At 41.9% G+C, this 21823-nt stretch overlaps 1 protein-coding gene across 1 annotated transcript in view; it reads right to left on the reverse strand.

The window, feature by feature from the left end:
* The window catches only part of LOC109938368 (ALK tyrosine kinase receptor-like), a 532290-nt gene extending 512175 nt beyond the window's left edge, over positions 1 to 20115 (reverse strand). Inside the window, exon 1 of the mRNA XM_048601345.1 lies at positions 19880 to 20115. Within this exon, the coding sequence (XP_048457302.1) occupies positions 19880 to 20115 (236 nt within the window). The remainder of the gene's footprint in view (positions 1 to 19879) is intronic.
* Between the last annotated feature and the right edge of the window lie 1708 nt (positions 20116 to 21823).

Here is a 21823-nt window from a genome sequence, read left to right on the forward strand (position 1 = left end):
CAAGTTTATAAATCAGTCTGGACAAATTTTTCAACATTCTGTGCCATTGTCCAAGGCAGAAAGAAGTATATAGCAGGAAACCACGGTGCTTTCCAGTTACTGCTGGCCTCCTACCAATGACGGCTGCCTGTCTGCCTGGAAAACAGAAAATGGAAAGGCAATCTGTAGTCTCAATGGTAGAAAGAAGGTTCCAAGTGGCCCCAGGGTTCAGTGATGCCTCCCAACAGCTTCTTCCCTAGGCCACAAGTGTAAGACAGGAATTTGACATCCTCAGGCTTGTAAGACTGGCTTGCATGACCAGTCAGGACTGCGTGCAGGTTGTATAGAGGTCAGAGGGGAAGCTAACTAAGTTCCTCTTTGTGTTTGTTGAAGACGAGTTGGCATGGCAGGAATGTCAGAATGAGTGACTGAGTGCAGAGGTACAGCTGTGGCACACATGATGCATAATGCTCCTTTATTCTCCGATGGATACATGACATTTCACTCAGGAGCCAGTGGGAATGACAAAATGGTCACTTCATAACTTTTCTACGGCTCAGGTCAGGTTCAGGTTGAGAGATGGAGAGCTACAGAGTCCCCGGTCACCTCTGATATATTGAGCCTTGCTTCTTGCATGCCACATAATGAAGCTTTCATATATTCTTGTTAAATCTCCTTCCAAGTCTTGTTCTGCTTTGGGTCTTCAGTTACACCCTGGCTCCTGACAAAGGCTGGAAATGATGGGACTGGTCAATGCTGCAGCCTCATTTCTATGCCATGTGCAGCTGGGGCGTGGGTGATTGACTGTAAAAAGGAGGTGACAGCAGCACTGAACAAACACTACCACTTTGCTGGTGTGGTTCGAACAAGGTAATAAGGATCTTAGGAAATGCCTGTATATTGATCCATCCTGAGTGTCACATGTATGTATCCTACTGTGCTTTGCCTTTGGTCCTTCATCTTTCATTACATAGTCAGAATCCTTCTCCACATCCTCCTTATCAGAGAAGGCAGTCCACAATATCCCCATTGTTATGTGCCTCCTGCTTTATGTTGCCAGGATTCACAGTGTTTTGCAGACCACCAGAATGTGAAAGGCTTCCTGGGCAGACTGAAGGGCTGGATTAATTGTACTTTCACTCAGTCTTCAGCTGATTCAATGGTTTCTTGAGTTCAGGTGTTGAACCTCTTGTCTGGGTCTGTGTATGGATTCCTGCCAGGTTTGAAACGTCCTGTGCCCTGAAATCCGTCCCCGAGAATGTAATGGAGGGGGCTGAAAAAAACTGTGGGACAGTCAAAGCATGCGGCTGTCGAGGCTGCTCCAGGGAGACCGTGCGCACAACCAACAGAATCAATTTTTAAGTGTTCGCAGACCAGTTGAACTTGGAGTGTCAGCCCTTCCTGTTGAGGAAGGCCATCAGCTGATCTGTCCATGGCTACATGCATAGAAATGATGACAGCCTGAACACAGGAAAATGCATCAATGGCCAATCCAGTGGGACTCTGCATTTTACTGTCTGGATTTGTAAGACTATGCACATAGTCATCACCCTCTTGAAAAGGGAATTTGTCACTTATTTATATATCCACGTACTGTATACTGGGAGACCCTTTGTTAATCTCCACCAGTGTTAGCAGGTTTCAGAGGTAGACAGTTTCAGTGCCACAGTGACATCAGAATCACTGGCATTGAGTACCTGTCAACTGTTACACAACTCAGTTTGTCCTGCAGCATGGTACACAGATTAGTGATGGCGTCCCTTCATAGCCAATGTCAGTTTGGCATCTACAGGTAGTTCAGACTCAGATGATACAGCCTCCTTTAAAGGTAGACTCTTGGCAGCAGGAGGCGGTTCTCTTGACCCTCTGCGCTCTTTCCTGGCATTGCCTCTTCAAAGCTGCCCACCTATTGGCCTGAGGGTTTAACAGTAAAATCAGAAAGGTGCTGCAAGATTCCTGTGAATTAGCCAGTTAAGTATCTTAATTGCCTTACCACTGTGCCACAGTGTAACTTCAATATCATCGACTTTCAGTGAAATGAGGAAACAGCATGAAAATGTTGGATTTCTCTTTTGAGGGTGACTGTCCCAATTTTATCTCTGATCTCCGAACTCCCATTCCTCCAGCTCCTACTCTGTAAACTTTTAACCATCCTCATAGCATCTTCCCCGTCAAGCCACCTCAGAATATACAACGATAAACTCACCTCTCATTCTTCCATCCTCAAATAAGTACAGGGCATACCTGCCTAACTTTCCTCAATAGACAGCCCCTTCATCCTAGAAATCAACCTACTGAAAATGAGGAGACCAAAACTGTTTACAGTGCTTGAGACATGTTCTCATCATTACCCTGTACAGTTGTAGCATGACGTCCCTACTTTTAAATTCCATTCCACCTTGCAATAAAGACCAACATTCAATCTGTATACTTAATTACTTGTTTTGCCTGTATGCTAACATTTTTGTATTTCAATTAAAAAAATATTTTTACAGTATGGTTGAACATTGTGATACAGGCCTCCTTTATTACATCACCAAATACAATATGCATGGTTTACTATAATGAATTTTCTGAAAACTCTCATGCAAAATCCAATGAAGATTTATTTGAAATGTCCGCATGGTTGCTTTCAGTAATGAAGTAATATATCTGAATCACTTTTAATAAACTCAAACACTATAAAACTTAAAGTGCGTCACATGATGGAGCTCTGCAAGTCACCAGCTGCATCACAAATGCTGGGTTGAAATGTGTGAACCCCTGCTTCTCATGTCCTTGAGATTATTTTCATAAACAACATGTTTTGTTTAGATTGTTCCTGGTACAGATTCCTATCTTTGATCCTATATCCTACCTCCAAGGGATTCTTATCTTCAAAGGCAGCAGAGCAATCTAGCACTACATTTTGTTTTGAATATTAGCAGAAACGATTGCATTAAACGTACAAATATACAAATAACAACACAATGGAGTAGAGATTCCACTGGCCAGATTTCAACACAGAATATCATGGAATATTACTCCTCAGGCAGTTACACTCAAACCTACTTATTTTCAGTGTTTCCTCTATTTTTTCCACTGATTTAAGATTTAATTTGCCCACCGGAGTCCTAACCACAAAAGTGACTTTGTCTCAGGTCAACATTACATGACACCACTGACTGCACAGTTTAAAGGAAATTTTGATTTTTTTTTTCATTTTGTTTGGCATTAAGAGGCAGATGTTTTAAGTTCTTACATATCCAAAAATTTTAATTAATTAAGAGGGTAACTAACTTAAACCAATAATATTTGTAAATAGTTCAATATAATTTGTTCAAAAATTTTCATCGAGTTTAAGTTACATTACACTTATTAACAATGCCAGTTTCTTTGATTAACATACTTTTGACTGTATTAATAAAACTACAACAGCTTACTTTACATTTACAAATGTACTTATGGTTTTTTAAACATACACAGGCTGGGTGGATTAGCCATGGTAAATGTGAGGTTATGGTGATAGGGTGGGGTGTGGTGTGTCTGGGTGGGATACTTTTCAGAGCATTGGTGCAGAGGCGATGGGCCAAACGGTCTATCCACACTGTAGGGATTCTATGATTCTATGGAAAGTCAAAAAAAATTCCTAATGGTCCAGAACTTCAACCTTGCTGAAGGGAGATACAAAATCAAAGCTAGTTGTCTTGTATTCATCAGGACAAGGATGAAAGAAACCAGACTTTATTGGCGTATAACATTATGAGAGGCGTGGACATGGTCAATAGAAAGCAGCTTTTCCCCTTAGTTGAAAGTTCAGTAACAAGGGACTTAATTTTGAAATGAAAAGCAGGAGGCTTAGAGGGATTTAAGGAAAAGTGTTTTTCACTCAGAAGGTGTTAGCAATCTGGAGTACACTGCCTGGGACGACAATAGAGGTGGAAAGTCTGGCAACCTTTAAAAAGCACTTAGACGATCATATGAAATGTCATAGCATTTAAGGATATAAGCCAAGTGCTGGAAAATGGGCCAAGTGCAGATTTAGATTTGTCTTTGGTCAGTGCGGACTCAATGGGCCAAATGGCCTTACCTGTGCTATAAGATTCCATGATTCTATGATTCTATATTATTTTTGCTTGGGATCTAGACGTTAGAGGCAACGGATATTTCCCATCCTGATTTGTCTTGAACTGAATGGCTTGCTGGGCCATTTCAGAGGGAGTTAAGAGTCAGACACATTGTTGTAGGTTGAGTGTCACATTTATTGTGGTTGGTTGGCTTACCAAGCTGGTTTGTTGTTCTGCTGAACAGTTCTGAGGAAGGGTCACCCGAAACATTAACCGATTTCTATTTCACAGATGCTGCCAGACCTGCTGACCTTCCAGCAACTCCTGCTTTTGTTCACATACTTTCATCTTCCCTGGTGGGATTTGAACCCATGCTATCTTGGGCCTCTGGATGACTCGTCCAGCGACACTATCATTATATAACCACATGCTTGAAAAATGGACATCAATTTCGTTCAAAGTATTCAACAGGATAGTTGGATAGTAATGGTGTGCAGAGATATGGGGAAAAGGTAGGAGATTGGCACCTGATAATAGAGCCAGTACAGGCACAATGGACCAAATGGCTCTCTTCTGCACCATAGTAATTGTCTGAAGCTTTGAATTCATACACCATAAGAAGTGCTAATTGGTTGGGCCATCATTAACATGGACAGTCAGCAGGAACAGGTCTCGGTTGTCGGACTAGACATTCGGTTGGTCAGAGTTTTGTACTCAGGAAATGCTACAGAAATTGTCAGTCTCCACAGATGCCTACTCAAGAAATAGGTGCAATGTACAGATTCCTTTTGCCGACATAAAACAGGGTCTTTTGCGTCAATATATTTAGCTTATAGTAAGCCCAAGTTCGTCATACTGCAAGCCCTCCTGCTAGTCTTAAGTTGGTTTTTGGTGTAATGCTGAGCATAGTCTGGATTATTTAGTAAATGTTGTCCAAAAGCAGAATCACATCTAATATTGGATAGTGTTCTGAGACTTGCAAGCATGGATGAGTAAGCTTGGTTATATTGTTTGATTCAGTCCACCAGTCATTGGCATGTATGGCCTACATGCTTGGCATTACACTGGCACAGAAACTTATCACATTCCTCACTTGCAGGCATGCAAAATATCTTTTTTAGCTTGACAGCAGTAACCTGGTTTCTTTGCAAAGTAGCAGCAGTTGACTAATACCTTCATCTATTGCTCACATTTTGAAACAAATGTTGCGGCCATAGGTCCTTTTTGAGTCATAGAATCACAGAGTCATATAGCATGGAAATAGACCCTTCGGTCCAACCATTCCATGCTGGCCATGTTCCCAAACTAAACTAGTCCCATTTACCTGCGTTTGGCCCATATCCCTCCAAACTTTTCCTATTCATGAACTTATCCAAATGTCTTTTAAATATTGTAACTGTACCTGCATCCACCACTTCCTCTGGCAGTTTATTCCACACACAAACTATTCTCTGTGTAAAGAAGTTGCCCCTTATGTCCTTGTTAAATCTTTCTCCTCCCACCTTAAAAATACTCCCCCTTGTTTTGAACTCCCCCATGTTAGGAAAAAGACCTTTGCTATTCACCTTATCTGTGTCTCTTGTGATTTTGTAAACCTCTATAAGGTTTACTCCTCAACATCCTACGCTCCAGTGAAGAAAGTCCCAGTCTATCCAGCCTATTTTTAGAACTCAAACCCTCCATTGCTGGCAACATCTTGGTAAATCTTTTCTGAACCCTCTCCAGTTTAATAATATCCCTCCTATAACAGGGTGACCAGAATTGCATACAGTACTCCAGAAGAGACCTTACCAATGTCCTGCACAACCTCAGCATGACATCCCAACTCCTATACTGAAAGGTCTGAGCAATAAAGGTAAGCGTGCTAAATGCCTTCTTAAACACTCTGTCCACCTGTATCACAAATTTCAATGAATTATGTACATGAATCCCTTGGTTTCTGTGTTCTACAACACTACCCAAGGCCTTACCATTAACTGTATAAGTCCTGCCCATGTTATTTTTACCAAAATGCAATACCTCGCATTTATCCAAGTTAAACTCCATCTGCCACTCTTTGGCCCATTGACCCAATTGATCAAGATCTCTTTATAATCTAAATAACCTTCTTCACTATCTTCACATATGTTAGCATTATATATGAGGCAGTCATTTGATGAGTGGTTGAATCAGTCATTTAATCAGGATAACCATTATCATGTCAGATACATTTGATACACCCTCTCTCAGTATTAATCTTACATGATGCAGAGATGGCTCAAGCTCTTCATGACATTGCCAATGAGGTTAGGAATTGAAGGGGAATAGAAATCCCAATTCATACATTGGTCAGTGAACATAGGCTTTCCATAGAAATTGGTAGATTTCTCAGCTAATACACCGAGGAAAGGGAGTTTCATGAATGCACCATTTCAATGGTAAGTTTGAGAGCAGGATCGGTGGCACAGTGGCTCAGTGGTTCACACTGCTACCTCACAGTGCCAGGGACCTGGGTTAGGGGAAATGCAGGTATTCCCAACAGGTCTGGCAGCCACTCCCAAAAGATGTTGCCAGACCTGCTGAGTTTTCCAAGCAATTTCTATGTTTGTTTCAAGCTTACTAAACTTTGTAAAGAAACCCTTTGGTGCATCTGCAGATTTAAGTATTGTGATTGTATATTTACATATAGGAAGTATATAAAAGGTAGGAGTTACTGGCTATTCCATCAAAGGCATGATTCTTATGGTAACTAACAAAGCAAGAGATGGATCCAGGGGACGGTTGCCATGGTAACAACATCTATTTGAGCACACCGTGGTATTGAAACTGAACTCAGTTGTGCAAGTTACCAAGTTCAAAGGAAAAGAAAATGGAAAAAATAAGGCATTACATTCTATTTTGCTGTTCTGCTCCTCTGGTTCATGCTATGTTTGTGATAATAATGCATTTTGTGGAATCTCAAATTTAACCTAGCTGGTGAGATTTTGGCTGGAATTTAATGCTTCCCTGGACATGAGTTTCATTTAATCGGGTGAGAGCTGGATACCCTGTTGCCTTTCTCCTTGTGCCCTGATTAAGTTCAAAGTGGGAAGGTTCATGGTCAGCCTTGCTTCCTCAACACCAGTTGAAGCTCTTAAATGAACTATTAATGTCCACATTAGGGCTTCACCCCACTGCTGCTGGTGTTTACATAGCAGTCGGCAGGGGACTTGCTCAGTGGGAAGCCTGACAATCAAAGTTTGTCAGGGTTGCTTACAGGATTATGGGGAAGGTGTCCTCATCCAAAGATGTCCAACTGAAGGACATGATATCAGGAAGGAAGCTGGTGGCTACTGACAGCCCCCTGCACTTCCTGTTGACCCCCCCTTTTCCCTTCCTCCATGACTCCCCCTCCAACCTTCACCACCCTGGGGCCTGGGTCCCTTGGAGATACTGGAACTGCTTGCTATTACTGCTGAATAGGCCCAGATGGAATTCATGGTGGGATTGGGATTTCCATCATCAGGGTCTTGGCTCAATACAGGTTCGCACCTGATACAGCTTTCCCAAAAGTAGGAGGCATGAAACTCTTACCAGCAGTAAAGATGGTTATCACCTGGATTAAATTCCACCAACTGGGTGCATTCTATGTTCCATTTTATCATTACACCCAAAGTGGAAAGTCTCCGGCAGTATGCCAAAGAATCACTGGACCGTTATTTAATGCTAAGATCCGTCCATTTGGAACATCTGCCACTGATCCTACCACAAAAACCTAAGCCAGGCTCTGGATGGTCCTCCTCCCACCAGCCAGCAGGCCAAAATATTTCTTTTCCCCAGCCACCAGCTTCCGGGGGGAGCCAAGGAAATGCCAATGAAATTCCAGGTCTTCGTTCCCTTTCCAGATGGAATACCAACCTTTCCCCTCAGTCTAAGAGACAAATGTTGAATGAAATGAAGGGCCACAGAGGCAAGACTTGTTGAATGGGCTCTAGCCTCATTCACTAGCTCACTTGACTTATGACAGAGATTTAGAAACAAGACATCATACACTTGTGCCCAATACAATGATTTATTGCACCCATTACACACCACTAGTTCATAGTTTAAGAGTAAATTATAAATGGCTTTAAATACTATTCCTTAAATCAGTATTTTTTTCAAACCTAGCTTCTACGCTGATATTTCCTCACGAGATACTGATGTTGTCTGGCCTGTAACTGATTTGCTTCAGAAAGTCTGGACGAATAATCCCCCTTTAAAATCACTGGATTAAAACTCAAGTGATTTGAAAAAGGTAAATTGATAAGCGCTACCAAATCAGTAATGGGGTTTTCATGAATTTAAATAACATTCTGATCAATTCAAATTGCTGCCAGTTGGACACATATTTGAACAAATTACTAAGCAGCCTTGTCTTTAATTTATGGGATTCAGATAAATTGATTGCCACAAAGCGACCAATTGCCATCGCAGAATTTCAAATGTGACTGCAAATGAAACTGGTTTTTGGTTCCTTATGGCAGAGTTTAAGAAAACTCAATACATTCTCTTTATTCAAAGTCACTTCTAAATTATCTGATCATGTGAAATTATTCAGCACTAAGTTCCTACTTCTTGATGTTATTTACATTATTTAATCCAAATTAATGGCCATTTCACATTTGTTTAGGGCAAAAATCACATTGAATTTTATTGGAAGCATTATTCAGCTAAATCTGAAATAAGAGTGAATTTTTTTTACAGAACAAGAGATACACAAACCATCTATTCAGCATTTACCAATACAAGTTGAAGATATGAAGTCTGTCCAAGATGATATTATTCCTATGTCTAGGCTCTCCGTCATTCAACTGGAAATGGCACATGACACAGCTTTCAATCTCTCTTAGTCACAACTCTTGTATCTCCCTCAATATTACAGTGGTCAGAGCTTATTTCCTAAGAGGGCATCCTATGCATTCTAAACGCTGAATGTTAAATGTAGAATTTTCACAGCAAAGACAAGACACAGAAGCTGGGTCCTTTGTTTGGGGTCAGAAATCCATCTAAGTTGCGAAACCGATGGAAGTACAGATTTTCACGCGGATGAGCCCTTGTTTGTTATGGAGACAGGTTGATTAGTGGAGGTGGGAACAGAAATAAAGTAGCTAAAGTGTTGGGCTTTTGAGATTCCCCAGTGCAGTTATGACCGAGGCTGCTAGCGATCCAAAGGGAAAGATGTGTAATTTGTTTCAGAACCTCTTGTAAAGACCAGAGATGCCACAGACGGGCTGGAGGTCTGGTTCCTGGGACACGGCAACATTTCACTTTCTCCATGCCCTAGGGTGCCTCTCTGTTAGCATCATCTTATTCCTCCTCCTCCTCCTCTTTTATCTCCAGCTCCTGATCAGCTGTCTCTTTCCAGCTCATCATTACAATAAACAGGACGACAGACAGCTCCTGCACAAATTATTTCATAGAATCCCTACAGTGTGGAAACAAGCCCCTCAGCCCAACAAGTACACACTGACCCTCACAGCATCCCACCCAGACCCATCCCTCTATAACCCACTTAATCTACACATCCCTGAACACAATGGGTAATTTAGCATGGCCAATCCACCCAGCCTGCACATCTTTGGACTGTGAGAGGAAGCCAGAGCACCTGGAGGAAACCCACACAGACACAGGGAGAATATACAAACTCCGTACAGATAATTGCCTGAGGGTGGAATCAAACCCAGGTCCCTGGCACTGTGAGGCAGTAGTGCTAACCACTGAGCCAGCGTGCCGCCCCACCTTGTTCCTCACTCACCTGCAAAATGGCCAAAGAAGGCTGCATAATAAAAAAGAAATGGAATCAACATAGTAGAGGCCATTGTGAAAAACTCGAGTGAATTATAAAAAGACTTTACTCCTGCCAGCTTTGGGCATTCAAATAACCACACAAATAATAGCAAGAGAAAAACAAATGCATGCAATAATACCTCGACAGCTTTGAGATGGGAATCACCTCGTCCAGGAAACCCACATGATAAATGTGCTCATGTGTTAGTCTAATAGACTGGAATCCATTTTTGCTTCATCTTAAACTAATTTATTTGGACTGAATCCAATGATTTAATACTAATGTCATATTAAACTGGCAGCTTAATCACTTTTTTTGCCACTAAAAATATTCTTTAGTCGCAAGGAATCTGATGTGTTTGATAAATATGAACCATAGCAACTTATGATATAAATGCAATAGCACTTCAACATTAATGTGCATCCAGAACATCAAAATGGAAATACTCAAATCATAACTCCATAACCGGAGGCTTCATGATCAACCAAATTATTGTGTCTGCTGAAAATACTCTTCGTCTTGTGTTTAATCGTCACAATCCTGCCAGACCGAACATGAGCTTTCAATAATTTTCATTTACATGGTGAATATTCAGTCCATAATGTGAATTACTCCCTTTCAGGTTCTACATTTCTTCTCCTTTTTGGTGAAATGACACTACAAATGCAACGGGCGTAATAATCTATGAAGGACGAGTGCCTATGTATTAATGATGAGGTTGATTCACAGTAGAAAATCTCTACCATAGCATTTACACCTGAGAGGATCAATTTTAACTCTGCTTTTGGATGCACTTTGTGGCTTTTCACATGTAACATGTGCCGTTCTGTTTCTACTGGTGTTCTGCCATCACCAGCTTTCCCAAAGTCGTGGATGTACCAGCCAGAAACTGAGGACACACATTATATGAATCACAGTACCATGACATACATAAGTAGGATCCCCGATTGCAACATTGTGGTTCAAATAGGTGGGGTGTGTCTGTCCCTATGTACCAGGTAGGGAGTGTGGCCAATTACTTTAAAGGGATGAATGGAGACCGCTCAGGACACACAAAGGGTATGCCTGATCATTCCTTTTCTGGCGGGTCCAAGAGAAGGAGAAGTACCAAAGGTGTGCAGGCTAGGACGATTAGCCAAACGTGGGGAAAGGGGAATAGGGTGCGGGGGTGTTGGTGGGTGGACTGAGTGGAATGCTGTTCAGGGTGTTGGTGCACACTCGATGGGCTGAATGGTCTCTTTTGCAGCGCTATAGGTATTCTGTGGTTCAATGATCCTACCCTTGCTTGAGCCCTGAGAAAACTCGGGTCCGCTGCCTGAGGTCTTTACACAGCATCACGTCCTATTTGCTAACCAATACAGGTCATATGCCAACTGATTCATTGCCACCTCTCCCCACACTCACAATTCGGCCACCTCGCAGCAGCCCCCACCACCACCACCACCACCCCTTCGCCTCCCACCAATGAGCAAATGAATGACTCTGACAGTGGCTGATCCCTCATTTCAGGTCTCCACTTGGAACCTGTGCATTCTCTTCCTGAAGCAGGAAGTAGCCTGACAGTGACTCTTCCTTAAATTTAAGTTTACCCAACCCCAACTGGAAGTATTTTTGCACTCAAATGAACTATCTACTAAGCATAGCTCTGGTAACAATACAACACCCTTGAAGTACAATAAAACAGAATGGTGGTGGCTCTTGCTCCATTGAAATAAGTACACCATAAATAAATGAAAGTTATTCGCTGCCTTCCAAACTCCAAATCTCATGTTCAGTTATGTGATCTCAAATCACAACTAATGTCTTCTCAAAGGATGATGAGCTTGTTACAAAATTGACTTCCCAATGAGAATGGCAAACATAAGAGAAACTACTTATTAAAAGTGACAGTATATGTGTGGTGAATTCTGCCTATTGAATCTGGGACTTTTATCTTACTTAGGAAATGTTTAAGGCAGCAACCTCTGAAAAGATGCAATGCTAGGCACTAAACAACCATCACATTTAGATTAATCTCTGTTAAAAGCAGTGAAGCATAATTTAGTACACAAAAGATTTGCTTACAAATACGGTATAAAAATAAATTGACGTAAATATTAAGAGACCACTGTACATCAATAACACTGCGGGCAAATAAATCCTTTCAGCATGTTCTTCATTTAAAACATATGTTTCAGGCATTCACTGCATTGAAACACTCCCTCAGTAGCAATCTACCATACATGGCAGGAAAACTACTTGTTCCAGCAATAAATATCTAACAATGTCACTTAGCCCTTTCCCCCCACCAGGTTGCTGTTACATATCTGTCCATTACTTTTTGGACTAGAACTTCATGTTTGTGAGGTCATGAATTGGTCAGAGATCCTGTCACAAATGATTAGTTGAAAATTATACAATTTGTCTTTCTTAATCATGCTATTAGCACATGTATCAAATACTAATTTAAACTAGAAATTGTGCGCTAAATCCTGCAGATGCCAGAGGGGGCACTGAGAGAAAATTATAGTGAACAGGACTTTACTCATCCATCATTAACAGAGATGGACTGTCGCCAGAAGTCTTTCAGAGTTCTATTCGTACTGCTTCCTATTTTTCTCTCATAAATGAATATATAAAGATTCTTTTTTTCTATGAAAACGCAAACTCTTTTCATTTCAAAACAGTAACCTAGAGGGCCATATGAGGGTCAGTCCTAACTGACACAACAGGTACAAACAGGGCAATAATACAATTTAAATTTGGTCTACTATAGTCAATTCAATGATGATTGTGAAAGGAACCCAAACCTGGCCAGCTGCAGAGTCTGTTTGTATTAGTAAATTAAGCCCTCTGGAATGCATATGGCAATGTGCATTGGATCCATTGTCATTTGGGAAAATAACTGATTAGAGCACCTTCTGCACAGTTCCGCAGTTGGTGAGCAGAACAGTCTCAGGGATACTCTTTACAGAGTCCCACAAAATTAATTTTGGACTTCAATTACCACAGGATGCCTTTTCTTCCATTGCGATTGGCTGCCTATCATGCCTTCCTTGCTCACCTTACTTATCTTTCAGCCAGAATGGACCAAAGTAGATTAGCTTTGATCCAATTTGTTGCATCAGGACACCCTTTTGCTGTGTAGTAGCTCACCGATTTGATGTAAATGAGGCCAGCATGCCAAAATGACAGCCAAATCTTTCTACTGGGACTGGAAGTTGGCCAAGTAGTCCACTCTTATTAGATCCACACTGTACCAATCTTTCCTCCACAATGCTGTAATCTCCGGTAAAGATTATTAAAATTCATACTAAACTGATTTAGTGCTAAGATGGTAGGATGTATATTTTTTTCAAATTTGTTCATGGGATGAGGGTGTCGCTGGCCAGGCAGCATTTATTGCCCATCCCTAATTGTCCAGAGGGCAGTTAAGAGTCAACCACATTGCTGTGGATCTGGTGTCACATGTAGGCCAGACAAGTGCAAGGATGGCAGTTTTCCTCCCAAAAGGACATTAGGGAAGCAGATGGGTTTTTCTTGAAAATCAGGAATGGATTTGTGGTCATCATTGGACTCTTAATTCCAGATGTTTATTGAATTCAAATTCCACCATCTGCCATGGCGTGATTCAAACCCATGTCCCCAAAACATTACCTGGGTCTCTGGGTTAACAGTCCAGCAATGATACCACTAGGCCATCAACTCCTCATTAGTTATCCAAACCGGGTGTAACTCCTATGATAATGTAAGAACCGAAAGAACTGTGGAAGCTGTAAATCAGGAACAAAACCAGAAGTTGCTGGAAAAGGTCAGCAGGTCTGGCAGCATCTGTGAAGAAAAAGACAGACCTATAAGGTTGGTCCTTTCGTAGTCTGGCGTACTGACCTCTACACTGCAGAGGCTTAGTGCCAGCTCTCAGATACCTCCTCCTATCTTTCCCCGGACCATGACCCACCATCAGGCTATTGTATCAACCAAATTAACTGACCTCATTTCATTTGGTGACCTCCCCAAAACTGACTCCAAGCTGATAGCCCCCCAGCCCCACACAGCTCACTTCTACCTTCTTCCAAATCCACAAACAGTACTGTCTGGGCAGCCCCATTGTTTCAGCCTGCTCCTGCCCCACAGAACTCATCTCTTCCTACCTTGACTCAGTCCTGGTTCAGTCCCCACCCACTGGCGCTTTACGCTAGTTTCAAAATTCCCAGTTTGCAGGCTCCAGCGGCCTCCTCTTTACCATGGACGTGCAATCCCTTTACACGTCCATCCCCCACCAGGATGGTTTTAGGACTCTATGCTTCTTCCTGGAGCAAAGGCCTGAACCATCCCCACCCACCACCACCCTCCTCCGCTTGGTCAAGCTCGTCCTCACCCTCAACAATTTCTCTTTTAACTCCTCGCATTTTCTTCAGGGCCCTAGTTATGCTTGTCTCTTTGTGGGGTACGCGGAACATTCCTTGTTCCAGTCATATTCTGGCCCCAACCCACAACTCTTTCTCCGATATATTGTTGAGATCATCGGTGCTGCTTCCCTCTTTCATCCAGAATTGGAAAGGTTTATTGATTTTGCTTCCAATTTCCACCCTGCCCATACTTTCACCTGATCTATTTCTGACTTCTCCCTTCTCTTCCTCAACATCTCTGTTTCCATTTCTGGGGATAGACTGGCCACTAATATCTACTATAAATCCGCTGACTCCCACAGTTACCTGGACTATACATCCTCGCACCCTGCTTCCTGTAAAGACCCAATCCCATTCTTTCAGTTCCTCCGTCTCTGTCACATATGTTCAGATGAGGCCAACTTCGATGAGGGAGCCTCCGAAATGTCCATCTTTTTCCTCAACCGAGGATTCCCCAACACCAATATCGACAGGGCCCTCAACAAGGTCCGACCCATCTCCCACGCTTCCACCCTCACCCCCTCTCTTCCCTCCAGCAACAGCGATAGGGTTGCCTTGTCCTTACCTACCATCCCACCAGCATTCACAGCCTGAAGATCATCAGATGCCATTTCTGCTACCTCCAGCAAGATGCCACTACTAGACACATACTCCCCTCCCCTCCCTTTTCTGCCTTCCGCAGGGACCATTTCCTCTGGGACACACTGGTCTACTCTTCCTTCACCCCAGCACACCCCAACAGCTCCACAGCACCTTCCCTGCACTTCCCAGAATCTAGTCTACTGCATTTGCTGCTCACAATGTGGTCTCCGCTACACTGGGGAAATGAAACATAGACCAGGCGACCGCTTCACAGAACATCTACATTCTGCTCACAAAAAAGACCTCAAGCTTCCAGTTGCCTGCCACTTTAACACACCACCTTGTTCCCTGGCCAACATCTCTACCTTTGGCTTGCTGCAGTGCTCCAGTGAAGCTCCGTGCAAGCTGAAAGAACAACGCCTCATTTTCCGCTTGGGGACCCTGCAGCCCTCTGGACTCAATATCAAGTTCAATAATTTTAGGCCCTAAACTGTCCCATGTCGTAGCCCCCTACCCCACACACCAAGCCTTGTTATCACATAGCCTGCCATTACACACTACCTATTGTTAGTCACTAACAGTCCCCACTAACAACTATTCACCTTCCTAGCCAAATAGTTATGAACTCCTTTGGGTATCCAACTGCTCTTCTCTTTTTTTGGGCTCTATCCGAACATTTACTCCCTTCCCCATCCCCCTCCCTATTTTCTGCATATAAACCGATGTTTTCCTAGCTACCATCAGTTCTGAGGAAGGGTCACTGGACCTGAAACGTTAACTCTGATTTTTTCTTCACAGATGCTGTCAGACCTGCTGAGCTTTTCCAGCAACTTCTGTTTTTGTTCCTATGATAATGTGTCAAAACAGACAGGTCTGGAGATCATATCCAGAACATAACCACAGGTCTTGCCACTGTCATTCAGTTTTTAAACAAGCTCTTTCATGCCATTGTGATTAAGGCTGGAGGAGTGCACTATTGCTGCACTCCATGGTTCAAAACATACAATGAAAATACCGTTCCCAGGTGTCAAGAAACCCCTCCAAGTCAGTCACTGACCAGAAGCCATAAGGAATAGATACAGGAGAAGGCCATCTGGTTCCTTGAGCCTACCACCCATCCAATAGGATCATGGCTGATCCAACGTTCCTCACATTCAATTTCCTGCCCTTTCCCTGTAATCCTTGATTCCCCTCCTGATCAACAATATATCTCAGCCTCAAATGTAAACAAGGACTCTGCTCCCTGTAGCAAAAAATTCCAAAGACTCTCAAACCTTCTGAGAGAAGAAATTCCCCCTCATCTGAGTTTAAATTGCCTCCACTTTGTTCTGAGACCATGCACAGTGGTACTAGGCTCTCCCATGAGGGGAAGCATCCTCTCGACATTTACCCTAAGAATCCTATATGTTTCAATGTGATCACCTTTCCATGTGATTTCTCAAAAGCCTTTATTAAAACAAAATTTCCAATGCTCATAGTGAATTTCCAATCACCTTTTTTAAAGCAATCACTCCAGATACTTTCACAAAATTTCAAAACTTAATGCCACTAGGCAAAATTAAATATGAAGGTGACTTAACAGTACAGATTGCTTGCCATAACCTTACCAATTTGGTCAGCTCTGTCCCCTAGAAGTTGCGAGCCTTGATGTATTCTGGAATTCCACCTGTTCGTTTTTCCTGTTTCCAGGACATAAATATTGGGCTTCTTTCTGATGTCGTTGTATAAATCAAATTGTGTGCACAGAGAAACAATTTCACTTACTATGTTGAGAAATGTACAATTGTGTACAAACAAAGTTCAAATGCCAGGAATCCTGAAGGAAGATGAAATGCAATAGCAACATGCAATGGAATTACAGTTCTGTTAAATTTAGGTTACATATTCTCTCACTCTCTCCTGTTAGGTGCTATGCTGGACTCCAGATCAATGACTGCAGCAGTGCCTTCCTCTAAGTGGCCTTTTCTTCAGTTGCCAGTACAACATTTCGACATAGAAGGCTTCGCTCATGTCCTCATCCAACCTTGACACATCTACAATGTTCACTGGATAATAACCAGTGAGTAATTCAAAGCTCAAATTGATTATTTCAACTGCCTAGCCCAAGGACACAATCACCAATTGTTACGCCCCCATCCAAAGATTAGATTAGCTAATTTAATATGATTCATTCTGGGTGCTTCATGGTCTGTGATGCTTTTAACCAACAAATTATTAAGGAGAGCTCAAAGTTTCCTAAATTGATCATTATTTTGGCAGCAGTTTTAAAAATTGAGGCAAATACTGCAAGATCACTGGCTGACTGTGTTTGCATTTCCAGAGATGACAGCTATGGCAGATTGAAAAGTGACATTTGTTGATTAAATAGTACATCTATCCAGGAGATGAATGTCAGAAACTGCTACCTTCTGTACTGTTATTCACAATGACCCATAAATATAGAAAAACTAAAATGGCATGGCATTGATTCTCCTGTCCATCACATCCACACAATTCATCACCGCTATGTCATGAATAACCTCAGCTAGATGTCAAATCAATCAGTTCTTTGGTTGTGTTCAAATCCTCAATTCTGCATTGGTTTTCCTTCTTGCTGCTCATTCATATCCACCTAAGGATACCATCATTTAGTTGAGGATCCATTCCCATAACAAGCACCATCAAATCAGCACTCTGGCTATTTCTTTGTACTCAGGTTCTGTCCCATCTTGAACTTCTGCATTCCAGTATTACCCCAGCTGCACTTATCTATTTTGCAAACAATTTCATTTAATTCTGAGAAGTTTAGATGCCATTGGATTTTTGAGCGCTCGGAATGCTGGGATCCAGAGCAGGTGTGACTTGAAAACTGCAATTCTATTGGTTATCTCAAGATCCTCACACCTCAAGGGCAGTTTGTAATTTGTGAAATGCTGGGGATTGGGGAAGGGGTGGGAAACTCAATGGGAAGCTACTCGCCTACAGTTAAGGGACCATTAACCTCGCTTAGATGTGAAGGGACAGGGCTTCTGAGAATGAGTTCACCCAAATAAGCTTTACAAATGCAAACAAACAGTCTGTTACACATTAATGCACAGCAAGGGGCTTGCCTTAGGACCAAATAAGGGTTCTCTTTGTGACAGTAAAAGTTAGCAAGTCCTCAGTAATCTGTGCACAAATCTGGGCATTGCATTAGTTTGGCCAAATTACTGCCATTCTCAGCTAGTTATCCACCATGGCCCTTTGATAAGCTACTAGTTCCCTTTGGCAAAGCAGCAGCAGCCCCCCAGCATGGCTGTCACTTTCCTTTACTCGTAGAACCAGGCTGTCAAGTTCTGCCTCTTGGGATGCTCCGTAATTTGGGTGCCAAGCATGCCACCTGCCCAGTTTGGGGATTTGCACTCAAGGCGCAGCGTTGGGACTTGGCATTCAACTTGTGCTTTGATAACCTTCCACTCAAACTGCTTTGTAATGTAGTATATACAAGTTTGTCACTCCCATTGCACTTATTTTGCATTAACCCCCTCGGATTTCTCCAATTTTAAAAGGTATGGTCATGGGCCAAGTTAGATTGTGCGTTATTCACTAGGATAGAATTAACAACTGAAGTGTTCACTATCTATTAGTTCTAAGTGCCTGAATAACTCAAGTCAAGCAGTTTCAACACAACGTCTAATGCATATAAGCCCTCTATACAACAAATTGTTTCAGAACATGGCAGCCACATCGGAGAGCTACTAGTGTCGGTTAATTTTGTAAGTGAACAGCATGATGTTGCCACATCTTTGGGTAAAAGGGACAGGGGGATTGAAACTAGGACAGAATGCAGAGGGAGTTAGTCTAGAACTTACATCTGTACATTCAACCTGGGCATACTAAGCTGGATCTTTGATTCCCTCAAATTTGGAAATTGCTTCAGTTTCTTGCTATAATATTCTTTAATTGGATGTACAATCCGTTCACAAAAATAAATGGATTAATTGAACTAAATGACAATGAAGTATCACCTTGTCCATTAGTTCAGTGGTATGTGCATAAATTCCGGGCTATGGAATAAATGTTTGTCTCCATTATCATCTATTTTTTGCTGACCTTGTTGTAGAGTCATAGAGATGTACAGCACGGAAATAAAACTCTTTGGTCCAACTCGTCCATGCCGACCAGATATCTTAAATAAATTTAGTCTAATTTGCCAGCCATTTGGTCCATATCCCTCTAAAGCCTTCCTATTCAGATGCCGATCCAGAAGCCTTTTTGAACGTTGTAATTGTAGCAATGTCCACCACTTCCTCTGGCAGCTCATTCCATACACACATCACCCTCTATGTGAAAAAGTTGTCCCATGGGTCCCTTTTAAATCTTTCCCTCTCACCTTAAACTTATGCCCTCTAGTTTTAGACTCCCCTACCCTGGACAAAAGACGTTGCCTTTTTACCCTACCCATGCCCCTCATGAATTTATAAACCTCCATAAGGTCATCCCTCAGCTTGCGACACTGCAAGGAAAATAGCCCCTGTCTATTCAGCCTGTCACTTTGGCTCAAACTCTCCAACTCTGGCAACATCCTTGTAAATCTTTTCTGAACCCTTTCAAGTTTAACAACATCTTTCCTGTAGCAAGGAGACCAGAATTGAATGCAGTATTCTAAAAGTGGCCAAACCAATGTCCTGTACAGCCGCAACGTGACTTCCCAACTTCTATAATCAATGCACTGACCAATAAAGACAAGCATACCAAATGCCTTCTTCACTACCCTGTCTACCTGCTACTCCACTTTCAAGGAACTGTGAACCTGCAGTCCAAGGTGTCTTTGTTCAGAACTCTCCCAGGACCTTACCATTAAGTGTGTAAGTCCTGCCCTGATTTGCCTTTCCAAAATGCAGCACTTCACATTTATCTACATTAAACTCCATCTGCCACTCCTCGGTCCATTGGCCCATCCGATCAAGATCCCATTGTACTTCTTCGTTGTTCACTACTCCTCTAATTTTGGTGTCATCTGCGAACTTACTAACCATAGCTCCTATATTCATATCCAAGTTATTAGACTTCGGTGAGAAGTTCAGATTTGACAAAGTTCAGATTTGTACTTGACAAAGATTGGAAATATGGCTTACCCCGTTCTTGCCTCACTTTCTGATGACATGAGGACTGTCTTGCTTTCATTGCTGTGAAGTAGCTGAACAACATATTCTCCTGACCTTGAGTCCTGCAGATAAATGGCCACCTCCAAGGTGCAGCGCTCACTGATGCTTGTCAGCCATGGACTCAGCAATAATAAGGATGTATACTGCGATGCATTCAGAAAAAGAAAATGACCTAGAAAATAAAGAAAGAAATACATAGGAGTCATGGTGTTGAATATTATGAGTCACAGCATGGTCAGACGAGTGACAAATGTGTAACTGTTACACTTTACATATTTATACATGTGTACTGACTACCACAATGTCTCAACAAGCAAGCACCCTAATGATCTGATATTGACCTGAAAGGCTCTGGATTCAAGCTTCAGTGTGCATTGAGTTTGGTGAAATGACAATTAGTTTGGATATTAAAATTGCTCTCTGTGACCTTGGGTTAAAAAGGAGAAACGTACATCAGAACATCCTCTTCTGATTGCAATCCAAAGAGTTTCTGCTGTAAATCATAGATGTCAGATAGTAACAGGTTTTAGTTGGGTGTACTGTTAAATAGCATGCCTTCACAAATACAAAAGAGACAGTTCCCAAGGTCCCAAAGGCTGCAGGTCAGTTTGGGTTGAATTTTACAAGGTTGGTTGAGACCATGATATTGAGATGAAAGGTAGATCCTAAGCTGAAACTCGTCAACAGGTCATACTTAGCAATTATACTGCAGGAGGTTTCCTAATTGGTTGCTGAAGCCTCAGCAGCATTGCCACAAGAAGTTACAACTGTTGAGGAAAGTAGGTCCCCTCTAAGAGGTCAGGTAAGTAAATGAAATTGCAGCAAATGCATGGCGTTGAGGGTCAGAGGGCAAATTCTCCAAGGAGGTCATCAAACAGATTCAAGAATAGTTTCTTCCCCACTGTTGTCAGGCTTTTGAACGCACCTCCAAAATGTTAATTCTGATCTCTCTCTCCCTCTGCACATTACCTGCGGCTGTAACAGTGTATTCTGCACTCTGTTCTGTTCACCTGATGCACGTTATATGGTACGATCTGCTTGTATAGCATACAAGACAGAACTTTTCATTGTATCTCGTTATATTGACAACAATAAATCAAACTCAAACTCAATGAATGCCTTTCCTGTCCATGGTCCTTTCTTTGTTCTACTAAAACATTATCCCCAGGTTGTTGTTGGCAGCCCTGTGCATTTAGCCTACTGTGCATTGTAAATGGCTATATTCTCTCCATACCCGATCAGCAAAGTGTCCTGGCAATGGAATTGTGTCAAGGAGCTAATCTGACCAGGCTCTCAGCAGCTTTAGCAATCCCCTGATGCTGGGGATCAGTAACATCTTTTGTCAAAAACAATGAGTCTTTAGGAGAGAGTGATAAACAAATGCTGAAAAAAAATGCCCACATAAATTAGTTATGAGCCCAATAGCTTTCAAAGAAAATTTTGACTCAATTTAGGTCTGAACCGTGAATTTTCAAATGTTCTTCTTGCGCTTTTTAAGTTTACTAGAATTTAGCACCGGCCATCCTTTCAATACATTTGTACAGTGATCAAAGACAGTAGCCCTGATGTTCCTATCTATTCTAATTAAGACTAATTGAAAATAAGATAATTCCATTAATATACCAAGCCTACGATCTCATTTTTTCTTTAACAAGAATCTGTTTCTTATGGTTTTGAGCCATTAAATGAGGAAAGGCATTATAAAAAGGTGCTAGAGGCATTGAACAAACAGCTTTGGTGTAATTAAAAGAATATTCCTTCAGTATCTGGTTTCCAGTTTGTTTCTAACATTTTGATTTGCACCAACAGTGATCCAGGTGGATTTTTTTCCATTCGTTGGAAACAACTTTGCCTGCCATTAGCTATACCACACAAAAATGATTACTACCTTCACTTTCTTCACTGGCTTAATAC

The sequence above is a fragment of the Rhincodon typus genome, chromosome 9 (assembly GCF_021869965.1).
Source record: "Rhincodon typus isolate 14 chromosome 9, sRhiTyp1.1, whole genome shotgun sequence".
Taxonomy (NCBI): domain Eukaryota; kingdom Metazoa; phylum Chordata; class Chondrichthyes; order Orectolobiformes; family Rhincodontidae; genus Rhincodon; species Rhincodon typus.